The sequence below is a fragment of the Anabrus simplex genome, chromosome 9 (genome assembly GCF_040414725.1).
Source record: "Anabrus simplex isolate iqAnaSimp1 chromosome 9, ASM4041472v1, whole genome shotgun sequence".
NCBI classification, from domain to species: Eukaryota; Metazoa; Arthropoda; class Insecta; order Orthoptera; family Tettigoniidae; genus Anabrus; species Anabrus simplex.
This window is the reverse complement of record NC_090273.1, coordinates 113231307-113247113: the sequence shown is the minus strand read 5'-3', so window position 1 is coordinate 113247113 and position 15807 is coordinate 113231307. Positions and strand designations below refer to the sequence as shown.

The following is a 15807-nucleotide window of genomic DNA, read 5'->3' as shown; positions in this document are numbered from 1 at the left end:
ACGGTATCAGGTTCGATTTAGGATAAAATATTATTTTGGACTGGATCGTTGTAAATATCGCATATTTTTCACACCAGTATGGAATCAGTATGGTTCGTCCATTATTGGAATATGCAAAGAGTGTTTGGGATCCGCACCAGGAATTACCTAATACAATAAATACACTTCTGTTCATAAAAACCATAACATCTTGAAAGACTAGCTATAGGAAGTTCATATTCACAGGACGTGTGCATTAGTATGTTCTGAAGAAATGATTGGCATTTGAACCATGCTGACCCTCAGGTTCAAGGACCATCTCGGCGCACCACCACCGACTGGTAAAATGTGCCTGTGGCTCTCGTTATCGCTATAAACCGAAGGTAATGGATCAGTGTGACTTTAGCAGACCTGCAAGATGTCTCGCAGACGTATGCGAGAACCTTACCGCCAGATGAGTGAGTTTGAAAGAGGGCGCATTATTGGCATGACAGAACGTGATGCATCCATCTGGGAAATTGCTGCTCGTGTTGGACAAAGTGTGTCGGCAGTGCAACGGGTGTGTACAGAATGGTTCACAGAAGGCCGTAGAACACGACGAGATGGGTCTGGTCGCACCACCCAGACCCTCCCCCCACCCACTTCCCCACTACCGAGAAGACCTCATCCGAATGGCATTGCAGGACAGATCTGCGTCCTCCTCGGCTCTGGCGCAAGAGTGAAACAGTGTAACACATCGTACACTATCAGGAGCGAGTCCTTCGCCGTTTATTAAGGTCTGGGTTACCGGCGCGTCGTCCACTTCAGTCTAATGTAGATTTATATGCATAAACATGCTGGACTGCAGTGGTGTATGAAACGACGTCGCTGGGGACAGGAATGGCAGCAGATAGTGTTTTCGGACGAATCCAGGTTCTGTTTATTTGGCAATGATGGCCGCATTTTAGTTCGCCGCAGACAGGGGGAGAGGCATCACATTCACTGCATTCGCACAAGACATACAGCACCAACTCAAGGCGTTATGGTGTGGGATGCTATTGGGTACAACCACGCATCAGTGTTGGTGCGTGTCCAGGGCATTGTGACGAGTTTGACCCACTGGGGCTCAAAAAAGTATTGGTCGGCCCATAGCCGTGGTATGAACGGAACAGCATAGTACAAATAATGGTGGATGTAATGGAATTACACGTATGTAGATATGCAGGACAGTCAAGTACATAGGTAGATTTAATATGGAGCCAAGGGGATTCATGTTTGCAAACGGACCCGTAAAACAACGGTGTGCGTCATTACATGCCAAACAAGTATTGGTCTAGTAAACTATATCATCGTGACATCCTGCTGTCTGTCGCAACTCGGGCTCATTGTGTCTCTGCTGACACTTTGGAAGGTAATATTCAACAAAGTTTCCGTGCTCATCCAGCAATCGGTAGGAAAATGAAAGAAACAATCGTGAAAGAAAGGAGGATTGCAGTGAGACTATTTCAAAGAGGTAAACTTTCAAGGATATAAGTAAAATTATTGGAAGAGCTGTTACAACTGTTAAAAATATTGTGTACAAGTACAAAAATCAAATATAATAGAAAATAGACCAAGACGTGGCGGCCCCTAGAAAATAGACCAAGAAGTGTCCGCCCCTCAAAGTTACCAGTACAAGACAAACGGCAAATTGTGCATAAAGTGGTCCAAAATCTTCATGTAAGTGCGCCGAAGATAGCAGCTGCATTACAACAAGATGGAGTGCAAGTGTCATCTGAAATCATTCTAAATGTGCTACGCGAAAGAGGATATGGTGCAGAATAGCCCGTAGAAAGGCGTACATCAGTAAGGCTAACAGAAAAAAGAGACTTGCATACGCTAAAGAGCACAGACATGGCAACTATGAGGATGGGAAGAGAGTCGTTTTTATCGATGAGAGTAAATTTACCCTCTTCAGGCCAGACAGACGAGTGACTGTATGAAGAAAGACGAATTCTGAACTTAGAGAAGAACCTGCAGTTACTGTGAAGCATAAAGGCGGTTCCCTGATGGTCTGGGGTTGCATGAGTGCGAATGGTGTAGGTGAATTAGCGTTTATTGAAGGAGCTATGGATCACAAAGCGTAGATAAGCATCCTCAAGACACATCTCGCATCAAGTGTACAAAAAATATGATTCTCAGCAAAGTATAAGTTTACGCAAGATAACTACCCAGACTCACAGCCCTGAACATGAAGTTATGGCTGTTGAATAATATACCGCGTTGGATGGAAACTCCACAACCATCTCCCGACATCAACCCCCATCGAGAATTTGGTGGCATTATTTGGAGAAAAACTTGAGAAAACATGAAATATCAAACAAAGCTGACCTTAAAGAAGCCTTACTTACCGAATGGAATAACATACCAAAGGAAACAACGGAAACCTTGGTACGATCGATGCCGAATAGGTTAGATGAGATTATAAAGAGGAAAGGAGGACCTATCAAGTACTGAAACGTTCACGAATGATCAAGAAACTGCATTGTGTTAATTCAGACCAATACTTTTTGGGGGACAAGGGAAAATGATTGTTTTAAATTATTTTTTTAGTTATATGGAGCTGGAAGAATTATGTTATGTTCTTTTTATAATGTACATGTTACAGAAGATGATAAATAATAAAGGATTATAGTATATGTCAATTTTTATAATCATTCCCTTCGATTCCTCCTCACATGTAACATATCTCGACAGACCAATACTTTTTTGAGCCGCTGTACGTGAATGATATCCTGTGACCCGTAGCCATAACCATTCTGCACGACACCCCGGACGCCATATTTCAGCAGGACCATGCGCAACTACATGTTGCTGCACGAACACGTGCCTTCTTGTCACAGGATGTCAGATTGTCGCCCTGGCCCGCCCGATCATCGGGCTTGTCGCCAATCAAAAATGTGTGGGATATGGCGACACGACGGATGTGGCGCTGTGACCCAATGCCAGCCACCAGAGACGAACTGTTGAACCAGGTGAATGCAGCACGGATGGCTATACCCCCAGGACGCTATACGCGTCGATGTAATCAAGCATAGAACAAGTTATCAGTGCCCATGGAGGACCCATTGCCTACTAGGCAAGAGGACACATGCTGATCCTAGGTGACTGAAATGCTTATCTTTTCTGCAGAACATACTAATGAACATGTCCTGTGAATGTGAACTTCCTAGTCTTTCATGGTGTTCTGGTTTATATGAACATGAGTAGAGATGGTGTGCAGAGGAAAGCAGCAAGATTTGTAGGCCAAATAGGGGATTTCAGGAGAACAAGTAGTGTATCGGAAATGTTAGAGGAACTTCTGTGGGAAGCTTTAAGGGGAGTACAAAAGTTGGTATTGATTTTTAAAAGTCTATTTTTAGTTTTTTTGTGTGTGTGTGTGTGTGTGGAAAACTATTATTTGGAGCTTTCTCTTTAATTTTATGTATGTTTCATTGGTTTTGAACGACTGAAAGTATTCATAAATTTAAACAAAATTTACTACACAAGCCTTTTCTCCAGATTGCGTGAACACTTGTTCAATTATGACAAGATATCTCGGGAACTATTTGCTCTATAAGGCAGTGATTTATGTTGATTTATAGTAAACATCCTGCTGCATAAGTTGGCTACATTGGTTGCTATATCAATCAATCAATCAATCAATCCATCAATACTGATCTGCATTTAGGGCAGTCGCCCAGGTGGTAGATTCCCTATCTTCTGTTTTCCTAGCCTTTTCTTAAATGATTTCAAAGAAATTGGAAATTTATTGAACATCTCCGTTGGCAAGTTATTCCAATCCCTAACTCCCCTTCCTATAAATGAATACTTGGCCCAATTCGTCCTCTTGAATTCCAACTTTATCTTCACACTTCCTATCTTGTATATACTGTATGTAGTAAGATACACGGTAGTAGCCTCGTTTTGTAAATGAAATTACACTTGTTTCAAGTGTGATTTGTGAAAAACTACATACTTTTTGTTCCCTTTTCTCAGAAACGACTTGAGGTAGAGCTCTGAAATTTTTACCTCTCATGCACAGCGCTATTGTTTTTATATGGATCTACAATCGTAGAGGTACCACACATAGTTTGATCATAAATATTTTTAAAAAATAACATTAAAAATTAAGAACTTGATTTAAAAATGCCATATCTTGATTTGTAATAAAGGTAGAACCAAAATAGTAGATCAGTAAATATTTGATATGAATCTGTATCCTGTCAAAATTTCTTTGTTAGCTTGGACAGTCCCAGAGAAACCGGGATGTAAATATGTTCAATTTAACATTACCAGGATAGGCCTTAGATACTCCCCTTAAGTAAGAGAAGGGAGAAAATTAGACTTACAATATTATATAGAGCCTACACAGGAGAGGAAGCATGGGGAGAGGGGGGGTCCGTGAGAAACTTAAGTTGTAAAATAATTATATCGGCAGGGCTAACCTCAAGTCTAAAATTAGACAGGATGTTAGCAGTAAATTTTCATTCATTGGAAAGGGCGTGAAGGAGAGGATCAGTTTTCTAGGGTAAGTGTCTGGGCCTTTTCCAAAATCCGTACAGATTTTGTAGAAAAAATAAACAGCAACAGAGAGAAGAAATGAAATACAGGGCATTCGACCTGTGCTATTGTATACAAATAATGTGTGCGAATAAAGTAATTCCATCCACTTGTCTACCAGGTGTATGCATACGTCTTTCCCGATTTTACTAAAAGATGGCGCCCGTGAACGGTACGCAGCGTATGAATTTGACACATACGTCAATTTGTTCGTCTGACAACCTACCATCACACCCAAGTCAGGCAAACACTAGCGTCTGCGTTGTATCGTTCAGTGATCATATCGACGTTTGTGCCTGAAAAATAACATTTTGCGGAATGCATTGCTTTTCTTATTTAATCGAAAGGAAAAGGCTGTGGGAAGTCATCGTTTGCCCATAGAAACATATGGTGAACACGCTTCAACGATTAGAGCATGTGAGACTTGGTTTCTACAATTTCAACGTGGTGATTTCAGTGTGAGATAATGCGCGCTCTGGTAGACCACATGATATTTTGAACTCATGAAGTCCGGCGAAACCGTTAATCCACAACGCTATCGCCAACAAATGATTAATTTAAATCATGCATTGATCGAAAGACGATCGGAATGGGCCAGAAGATATGGCAAAGTAATTTTGTTACACGACAATGCGGCGTCTCACACTGCAAAACCAGTGAGACACCTTGAAATCGCTTGGATGCGACGTGCTTCCGCACCCGCCGTACTTCCCCGACCTGGCGCCTCTTCGCAACAAGGGGGCACGCTCTCGCGGAGTAGCACTTCAGCAATTTTGAGGAAGTTGGAAAATGGCTCGACGAATGGTTTGCCGCAAAAGAGAAGCAGTTTTTATGGCATGATATTTATAACTTACCTGAAAAATGAGCGAAGAGTGTAGAAGCCGATGGCCAGTATTTCGAATTTTAAAAAATACATTTCCCTTGAAATTTACGCGTTTTCAATACCACAAAAACCGGAAAAACTTATCATACACCTAGTATGGAGATTGAACAGGGGAAGTAGGGGACTGCCTGTAGGGAAGAAATACAGTGGCAACGAGATGATTGTGTAAGTACCGAAGATATGAATAGAATTTTGTACATAAGATAAATTTATTAAGGAGGAGCTGTGTGTTTAATAGAAAAATTGTTGGTGTAAATTGTATAGTACTGTATTTTAGGAAATATTATTCTTTTCCTTTTAAATTTAAATTTTAGCGACAATAATCTATTTTTGTGAATCATTTGCCACCGAGGTAGGCACCTCATTTTTTTTTTACGATTTACGTGCCGGCCTCGTGGTGTAGGGGTAGTGTGCCAGCCTCTTACCCGGAGGCCCCGGGTTCAAATCCCGGCCAGGTTAGGGATTTTTACCTGGATCTGAAGGCAGGTTCGAGGTCCACTCAGCCTACATGATTCGAACTGAGAAGCTATCTGACGGTGAGATAGCGGCCCTGGTCTAGGAAGCCAAGAATAACGGCCCAGAGGATTCGTCGTGCTGACCACACGACACCTCATTATCTGCATGCCTTCGGGCTGAGCAGCGGTCGCTGGGTAGGCCAAGGCCCGTAAAGAGCTGTAGTGCCATGGGGTTTGGCTTTACTATTTGCTTTACGTCGCACGGACACAGATAGGTCTTATGGTGACATTGGGATACGTAAGGCTTAGGAGTGGGAAGGAAGAGACCGTGCCTTTAATTGAGGTACATCCCCAGCATTCACCTGATGTGAAAATGGGAAACCACGGGAAGCCATATTTAGGGCTGCCGTCAGTGGGGTTCAAACACACTATCTTCCGGATGCAAGCTCATAGCTGCGCGACCCTAACTGCACGGCCAACTCGCCCAGTACACTCCATTTGCAAATAGTTATTTTGATTTGATTTACTTCGCCTCGGTGAACAATTGAGGTTAATAGCTTCGAATTGCTGGGAAATTGTTCCTATGCGCGTTTCTAATTGCCAAACTGTTTATTGAAAATGAAAATCCACAGCCTGTTTCCAGTCATTTGACTGGGTCAGGAATAGAATGGAATGAACAGTTTATTACCAAACGTAATGCTCATTTCATCAACATAACATGTCAGTGACGAATGCCACAGATAATTACTCATAAAATGGAAGGGAAAAAACTATGATGTTAAACGCACTTAGAAATTTTATCGTCTGATTGCAAAATATTTATTTCCAAAAAAAATACGGCATATTCATAAACGCAAAAGCTTACCGTAAGTACTCTTTTGTGATGTCATTATTACACTGTAGTATTATTTTCTTAATGTAGAAATAAGTTTCAAAGCATTGGCGTAAACGTAGCCTAGATCACGCACACAATTACATTAACACAGTTAATTTATTACAGGAAGGTCCTGCGGGGATCTCCACTTTTCACTGAACATCTTGTGTTGAATTGAACTGTCATAAACTTTTTTTTTACGTTGGGATTAGAATCGGAAAGACAGGTGGCAGTAGACCTATGTATATAAGCATTTCGTTATGAAAGTGGAAGGAAACTTCATCAAACGTAAAATTAGTAGAATATCGCAGCTGATATGTGACAAAATATTTTTAAAACATGCCATTCTGTTTCATGTTAACATTTTAATTTACATCTTCAAATCCCATTTCCAGGTTTATTCTGAGTTGGGTGGTGTATCAGGACTCTCCATATACGCCTGTCTCCCCGCCACTCACCTTCGAGGACTCCATGTGCATCTCTGTAACTCATAAATACTCGCCACAGCTGAGGTTTTGCAGCCCTTTCTGGGCATCTATCCTATCTTCTCAGTTAAGGTTCTATTTTGTAGTCGCTTCTGGAATCATCAGCCATCTTAGTTCGGTTAAATCTATCATGTTTTGAATTATTTGCACTCCTATAGCATTCCTGACTTCATTCTAAATACTCTCTCCTTGTTTTATCCACCATGCTTCCGAGAAACCTCATTGCTACAGCATGGATATTGCTCTTTTGTCCTTCTGTAAATGTCTGTATCTTCTTTAGTGTATAACCGTGTTGGTGCATAATACTGATTGTACAGTTTTTCTTTGCATTTCATAGGACATTCTTTGTAACTCATAGATTCTTCCGCTCCAAAAATACATTTATCAAGATGTTAACTCAACTTATTAGTTTAACGTTGTAGCATTCTAAATATGTAATTTTGTTTGTTTCAGTCGTCGGGCCAAAGCCGCATTCCTGTGTTCTCGATCAGGCCAGGAGTTACATCTCAAAGGGAATTACCAACGTCACGAACGGGCCTGAGGATCCCTGCAAAGATTCAAAGTTCCAGAAACGCCAAACATCGAGAAGTCGACGCAAGCAGAGATGGTTCTTGTCAGCAGAAACTCCCCGAACCTGAGAGTAAATTCGACATTGAAAATAGAACGTTTACAGTTGCATCAGACAACAATGAGAGTGTGCAACAAAACCCCCAGCAGAGTACTCAGGGTTCTTCGAACACTACCGTAGTCCTTAGCCAACCCAGTTACAATATCACTTACGAAATTGCTGATCGGTCTGTACTCCATGGGCGAGCATCTGCGAATGATTCGTGTGACGCTGATCAGTGTGATTCTACGATCATAGCCTGTGGCATTGGAGGGACTGGTTTCACATTACACTCTGGTCAAAGTGTACCCAGCGATACAACAGTAATAATTGGAAGTAATTCTGCCGTGTCTCGCACACCAAAATCGAAAAGTGTTCCCAGTGATACAACGGTAATACTTGGAAATGATTCTATCGTGTCTCGCACACCAAAATCAAAAAGTGTTCCCAGTGATACAACGGTAATACTTCGAAATGATTCTATCGTGTCTCGCACACCAAAATCAAAAAGTGTTCCCAGTGATACAACAGTAATACCTGGAAGTGATTCTTCCGTGTCTAGCACACCAAACACAATATTGCAAGCACATAATATAACTTATGGCGTCCAACATGGTCACAAAGCCGAGTTGGACGCTAATGATGACTCTGTGACTGGTGACTCGGTTGCTGGTCACCAAATTCCCGTCATAGAGTCTCTATCTGGTCAGTGTGAACCAAATAATGCAAACGAATCTTGTGTATTATCTCGCGTGTACCGGCCAACGAAATCGGGATACAACAGTACAAGTGATGATGCAAAAATAAACAATGCCTCGTATAATATTGCAGATCTTTCTTCCCACAATGAACAACGGACTTCAGAAATACACACGTGGGGCACGCCTCAGAGGTATTCTTGTATGAAACCTCGTAGAGTTTTAATTTCGCCACATGAGACACAAAAACGACCTAGAAATTTAATTCTCTTCAGTGAAAATGAGTCGCCGAATCCGAAGGGTGTCAAACAAGTGACAACCCAACGACCGAGAACACCTAGTACAATAAACAGTCCAATTGAGGTAAGTAATACATGCATATAATTAGATAAGTAAGCATTTTCGAGCCATTGAGATCCCTAAACTCTGTTCTAGACTTGGATTATAATTATGCCATAAGTGAGATATCAGTCGAGGATGATTTGGCACAATGTTCCCTTTATTGGTCAATTCCCCTTACGTCATGAGTTGCGTATATCTTTCCACTTCCACATTCCATGTAACAAAAGTTAACTTTTAAAAAAATGACCTTGAATTTTACATAAGTTATTATCGGTGAATACGAGCAGTTTCCGTATTGGTTTGTTTGTATGAAACAGACATTATTGATTTTAAACCATCTTTGTTACCTGCTTCTCTAGGAGGCCCGTCGTCTATAGCAACCAAAACATATGATTAAAAACAGACTAGCTTCCCTAGAAAGAATGTAATAAAAGCATACCTTCTATAGTCGAAGTGGAAAGAATTATATAGTTATTTATGATGTACACACATGACTATATCTGGAACTTTGTATTATCAATGACAAACATTTTTCTCGATAAATGTCAAGATAACAGCTTAGCGGTAGAAGATAGCATATTTTCTTTCAACATTCTTGCAATCCATTTTGGCATATACTTTATTTAATGGTGTACCCATAGCTTAAAGCTTATAAAAGTTCTCGCTTCAAAGAAACTTCAGATCTGTTGAAAATTTCTTGCAAATGGAGGATGCATGACAGGGATTATGAATATTTGTAGACTGCAACAGACAGCTACTGATTAAGGTGTAGCCGTATGAGAGATTCCTTTCAGGACGTCAGAACGACATTTTAAGTGGTTCCAGTTACTGATAAAATGCGGAAAATTCGCTTGAGATGGTATGGCCATGTACTACGCAGTTGCAGTATCTCAGTTGCGAAGATGGCGCTGGATTTTAACCCCGAGGGCTTCGACCATATTGCGTCCCGAGAAGATAGCTTGTCGCACTCTAGACGCGTACTTGGTGCGCATCACTCCAGTTGGCGCGAAAGATCCAAAATTATGGAATGTGAAGTGCAGAAAAGCGGGCCTTGCAATTACGCGCCGTAACCGCGCTAGGAAAACCTGTCAATGGAGGGTCTATCCTTAGAGGACACATTTTCAAAGTTCATGCCTAAAATATTTACGGATTAATAGTCTAGGTCTTGCAGGAGCCATGTCCCTGTACCGTGAAATGCCATTTCCCTTCGTTAAATTTTTAGGAGAATTGGACAGGTGGACTGCTATTCAGCAGATTCGAGATGGCTGTCATGTTTACTTATTCGACAGGCTTGCTTTGATCTATTACAGAAGAGCGTGGCTGTTGGCGCGTAGTGTTAATTTTTTTTTTTTTTTTTTTTTTTGTTCTTTGGTAATCATTTCTTGTTAAAATAGTGCTTTAGTTATCATTTCACTAAGATTATATTTTAAGTTAGGTACTTCAGGATGGCAAGGTTTGGTAGTGTGAGCAGGAAAGTAATATAAAACTACAGGACTCAGAACGATATTTTTCATTGCTAAGAGCAGCAGCAATTCGATCTTCCTTCCAGTGTGAAGTTTGTGGAGAGGAAATTTTGAAAATTCCGTCCACATTTATTCCCCTTCTGCTTATCTTGTTGGTCCTCTTCTTCTTTATTGTCCTTCTAAACTTAATGGTTTTCATAGCATAGATACTTTTTCTTCCTCAAGATTTATTCACAGAATGTAAAATAAACCTGGACACACACTTCCTACATCCATACGTATATAAATTGACTGTTACGCCTTTCATAATTGTGTTCATTGAAATATTTTTCAAACATCTGCAATCTTGGGTTCAATCCCAAGTGTCGGGTGTTTACAGTTAAACTTTCCTTACTTAACAACCCACTCCGGACAGGGAGAATTGAAAGGTTCACATACCCATGGAGATGCTTCGTGCAGCCATGCAGGAGACTGCCCTACGCTTTCATACTGTCCCGAACACAACCATTTCGAGTACGCTTTTGTACCGTGACGGACGCTATCACAAAAACCAGGGACTGGGTGTTTTATTGGAACTTCTTATTCATTGCTTCTCTTCGTGTCCTTGGCAATGTTCATTTTGATCTTCCTGTTCAGGATATGGCTCGTTTCCCACATGCAGACGATTAAGTAGGGAAAGTTTAATTTTAACCACCCGGCACATTCCAGAGCTGCGTGGGAAAATTTTGGGTGTCTCATCTTAACAGACAACAGCATTTTACGCGCAGTTCAAGGTGCACTGGTGCAGTCTCAAAATATCCTAACTTGAAATTGGCAGATAAGTCTCGAAGTATCCGCAAGAAATATGCAGCCAAGATAAATAAGCTATGAGTCCCAAAAATTCCAAGAAGTTCAGGCAGCTGCACAAGTGACAGGGTCTTGAAACAAAGTTCCTAAGCTTACTAGTTGGGTGTCGTACTTTCTTACGTTGAGGGTGAATTTATTTTTCACGTTATTTGAAACATTTTTTTCGACTTCTCCGATGACCAGTGGCTGGACTACCTACAAATGCCACTTGAGCTGTGGAATTGTCATTGAAAACGACACTGAACAAACAATGTCGTTGAAGGATGGTATTCTAAGTTCAACCGTCTGATAAAAGTACCTCAACCCCACTTCAAGGAGTTGGTACCTTGTTTGCAAAAAAAGAATCTGGAACATCTGATTTTCAAACAGCCAGTACGGATATGAATCTCGAAGGGTCGAAGAGAAGAAAGAAATACTGCATTTTAGACGAAAGAATCAAGAGCTATGAGGAAAATGGAGACATCGATTTTTCAATAATCTCGTCTTACATCATCAAAATGGACTAAAACCTGTGGCAACATTCTGACGAATCATAGTAAAATTTGTAAATTGTCACGTTTGTCCATATCTGACAAAGCAATAGTTGCATTTTAAACAATTGGACTAAGTCTAACTTTGCGCGGGTTCATGGCGTCCGTGGCTCTATTGACCCCTGTCGTATGTGTTTGTGAGAGGCTATACGTCAGGCACACCTGAAATTGAGGTACCATTGTTAGAAGAGTGCACGTAGTCCCATCTTGTGCTAACAATGATCCTTTACGCTCCTTTTTGTATTACTATATACTTGTAATACTGTATATTTGCAGGATGTTCTGAAGGAGTACCACCATTGGAAATTCGGATATTTTGAGACTCGTCTAGGTAGCAAACTGGTTTGTTGAACTATACTTTGGAATTCGGATGTTTTGAGACTCGGATGTTTTGGGACGGCACTAACTCCTCGGTTTGAGTTTCGAGAAGAATAAGACATTTTTGAAAAACAAGTCTGCTTCACATTTCGCTTGTGCAATAGTGGCAGGACTCAAAAAGTACGAATTTGGAGTTAATGCACTCTCCAGGATTGAATATTTCTCTACCTTCCGGCAGCAACACCGGTATATTTTACAGTTCAATATATTCCACCAACAAATGGCATAAGTGCCGCTGTTGCATTCTCTGCTTCGTTTTTTACATTACCTGCATTACTGGCGCCTCTGTTTGCATCTGGAGCTCTGCAGTCGCGGAGTGTATTATGTTAATCAATAGTGACACATTGTATGTTGTGCCAGTGCTGCAGAAGAATGTCATTGTCTGAGGTCAGTCAGAAACTTTATTCATTTATTTCAGAACTTTTTTTTATTTCTGCCACTATTGTAGCCCACGAGCGATTTATACAGCTTTTTTTTATATATATAAATTTCGCTCTTTGCGTACATCTCATATTTTATCTCTCTTTAAGGGGACACGTGAACGAAATCCTTCAAACCTTAAAGATTTTTTGTTGCTGAAATTGCTAGCTTATTATGTAAGAAATCTAGTCCCAAACGGATTTAGTTGAACATTCAGTACCTAATTGCACGAAATTCCTAACACATGCGCGTCTGGTTTAACGCCCCATTTATTCATGCATTGCTTTTCATCTTCACTGAACTCTTTAAGTCTGTTTTGACAAGCAGTTGATGGTATCACATTTAGGAGTATTGAAGAAGGCTGTGAAGCGTCATTTCCTGTTGGTCAACCACGGCGATCACCGCAGAAATTTTGATTTGAAACGTACAGTGCGAGGTTTCATGTTGTGAAATTGAATCCTTTCCAATTGCCTAGACTTCCTTTTCCGTGACAAATGTACCTTTCTCTGGAGCTACTGAAGGTATCAATCTCTAAGTTGGATAGGTAACCTAAATACTTCCACACATTTTTCTGCAAGGAAATTACAAAATGTCATTTTATGGACTTACGAATGTAATGTATATAATGTTTGTGAAGTTTTCAAATTAGAAATTTAATTTATTTAAAAAATTTGAATAAGCATTGAATTAAAAATGCATGCAACAATTAAATCATCAAATTCTTATAAGTCACTTTTTAAAAAATACAAGCTCCAGGACCTCGGCGTTGCTGAGGAAAAGGTACATCAATATGACAAAAATGTAAATTTTTAAGAAATCTTTTTTTCAAAAATATTTTATCTAAATTAACTGATTGTTTACAGCTAATACCAATGTACTTCAAATCAGTGTGCAAAGTTTCATGATTCTGACTGTCCAGGTTGCAGAGAATTTGGAAAATCAAGAATTTTCGTGCACGTTTCCCCTTGAAAATACCTTAAAAATTAGTTAATAGAATGTGATAAATGAAAATGCCAAAGTACAACCTTTAAAAGAATTTCGCTTAATATCTCTAGCGAAATATCACCACACCGACCTGTTACTAGGTTATAGGAAAATTATTGGAGTGGTCTGTGACATGTATTGTGTATTGCAGGAACTCGACTTGTGGAAGCCAAAGGAGACATCTACCCCAGAGATGAATGAGGATCACTCGTCTTCTCTGCACCTGGGCCAGAAAGTATGTGTGGGCCAGGCCAAGGTGGGAGTATTGCGGTACCTGGGCCCACTCCATGGGGAGCCGGGTGTGTGGTGCGGGGTCGAATTGGACGAGCCCGCAGGACTCAATGACGGGTCGGTGAGAGGAACTCGCTATTTCCAGTGTCGGGCCCAGCACGGGGTGTTCGCTCCCATCGCCAAAATAACACCTGCCCGAAACACTCGCCGAAGTCTGCGACGGGGTACATTCACGGTATCACACACAGTCAACTCGGGACCTTTCAGCCTACTAGCTGGGCTGCAACAACAACAACAGCAGCAGCCTGGCTCGCTGTCTACTAGTACAGAGACTGACGATGAAAATAAGGTAGGTCCTCTGTCTTCAATTACTTCTAAAGCAGGAGCGTCATCAACATTTTGTTATACCTACCAAACCCATCATTTTATCCACACTAAACAAAACTCTACTATTGTGTGTGCCATACCATGGGTATACATTACCTGTGATTAGTACCACCATGCAAGAAACACTGAGTCTACGTTCCGTGTGTTTAGTACCACTGCAGGGGGAACGCCATGGTTCTGCTTTACCAGTGATTAGTACCATTATGAGGGACCGGTGACATGAATTTTGGACCCTTTGAGTAATAAGCATAATCCCAGTAATGAAGGCATTGTGAATTGGATCCACTAATTGTTTATGTTTGACAACAATTTATTTCATTATTCGTTTAGATTCTAGTCGGTGGATAAATTTTGAAGTTTAAGTTTTAATTTCGTTGCACCTCGTACCATTAGGGGACGATAACCTAGCTGTTAGGCCCATTTAAACAACAATCATCACAATTATCATCATCAAACCCTACGACAGTACCTAACAGAAGTTAAAGACCACCAGCGAAAATCAGTTAATGAACTCCTTGTCATATATTCGAATTGGTGTGCAAATGTTTTTTTTGCTTATGTGTTGACATACAACTTACGAAAAAGAACCATTGACATATCTAGTGAAGTTTGAGTTATAATTTTTGAAACATCTTGAAAATATATAAAAGTACCCCATATTTTAGTGTAGAAACAATCCTCTTCACTAAACTACAGCAGGTATTATGGCCACCTTCTTTTTCGAAATACCCTTCCAGTAGTGTATATTTTCGTAAAATCCGAAAGATAAATGTATCAAAAGGTCGTTTTTCTACATTTTTCACGACACTCGCTTCCCAGTGTGGATGGTCGCTGTAACCTCAAAGATAAGACGCCAATCCGCGATAATTATCAATATGCAACATAACGACCACTGCGATCTGTTGAGCAAAGCCTGTACTACGTGGCGAGTGCAAGTTCGGTGATTCCAGCTCATTCCAAAGATTTTTTATGCATTTCTAAATACGGTGTTAGTTCTTATTATTTAAATGGTACATTTCAAAGAGAACCTTCCCAGAGAGAACGATCCTATGATTATTTAATCTTTCGGCTTTTAAGCCGGCTTATGATCCGAAATAGACCACTATTCCATGTTCTTCGTATGCGTCTAACACTGCATCTATGCTCCATATTATGGCCTTCCCATAACAGCAAATATAACAGCAAAAAACTGAAATCTTCATTCCGTATCTTCTCTTCAAAACAAACTTAAATTTATTCTACAAGAATAAGCTCTCGATTCCCCGTTGATAACTCGGCCAGACGAATAATGACATGGACAAGATTACATCTGGTTTTTTCCCTTTTTTCTTTTACTTATTTTCTAAAGAATTTGTTTAAAATTAAGTCCCCTCTTAGTTAAATTTTGTTCTCTTACTGTCAATATTTTACATAGTTACATAGTCAAGTGTAAAATGTAGTTCGGACCTGTATCTAATTACTAATAAATAAATAAATAAATAAATAAATAAATAAATAAATAAATAAATAAATAAATAAATAAAAATAGTCTACCACAGGAGAAGGAAAAGAGACAGGTTGGAGAAAAAATGTAGAAATTATAGAGAAATACATTGTTTCATACTATTTGCTTTTCGTGGTATTATTATTATTATTATTATTATTATTATTATTATTATTGCCATATGTACCCGTTTTTCGCACGG

The 15807-nt window shown here is 40.1% G+C and overlaps 1 protein-coding gene across 1 annotated transcript in view; it reads left to right on the top strand.

Annotated features, from left to right (window-relative positions):
• Nucleotides 1-15807, top strand: part of LOC136880894 (uncharacterized) — a 598330-nt gene that overhangs the window by 548694 nt on the left and 33829 nt on the right. Inside the window, exons 2-3 of the mRNA XM_068229167.1 lie at nt 7690-8904; nt 13656-14084. Of these exons, the coding sequence (XP_068085268.1) occupies nt 7690-8904; nt 13656-14084 (1644 nt within the window). The remainder of the gene's footprint in view (nt 1-7689; nt 8905-13655; nt 14085-15807) is intronic.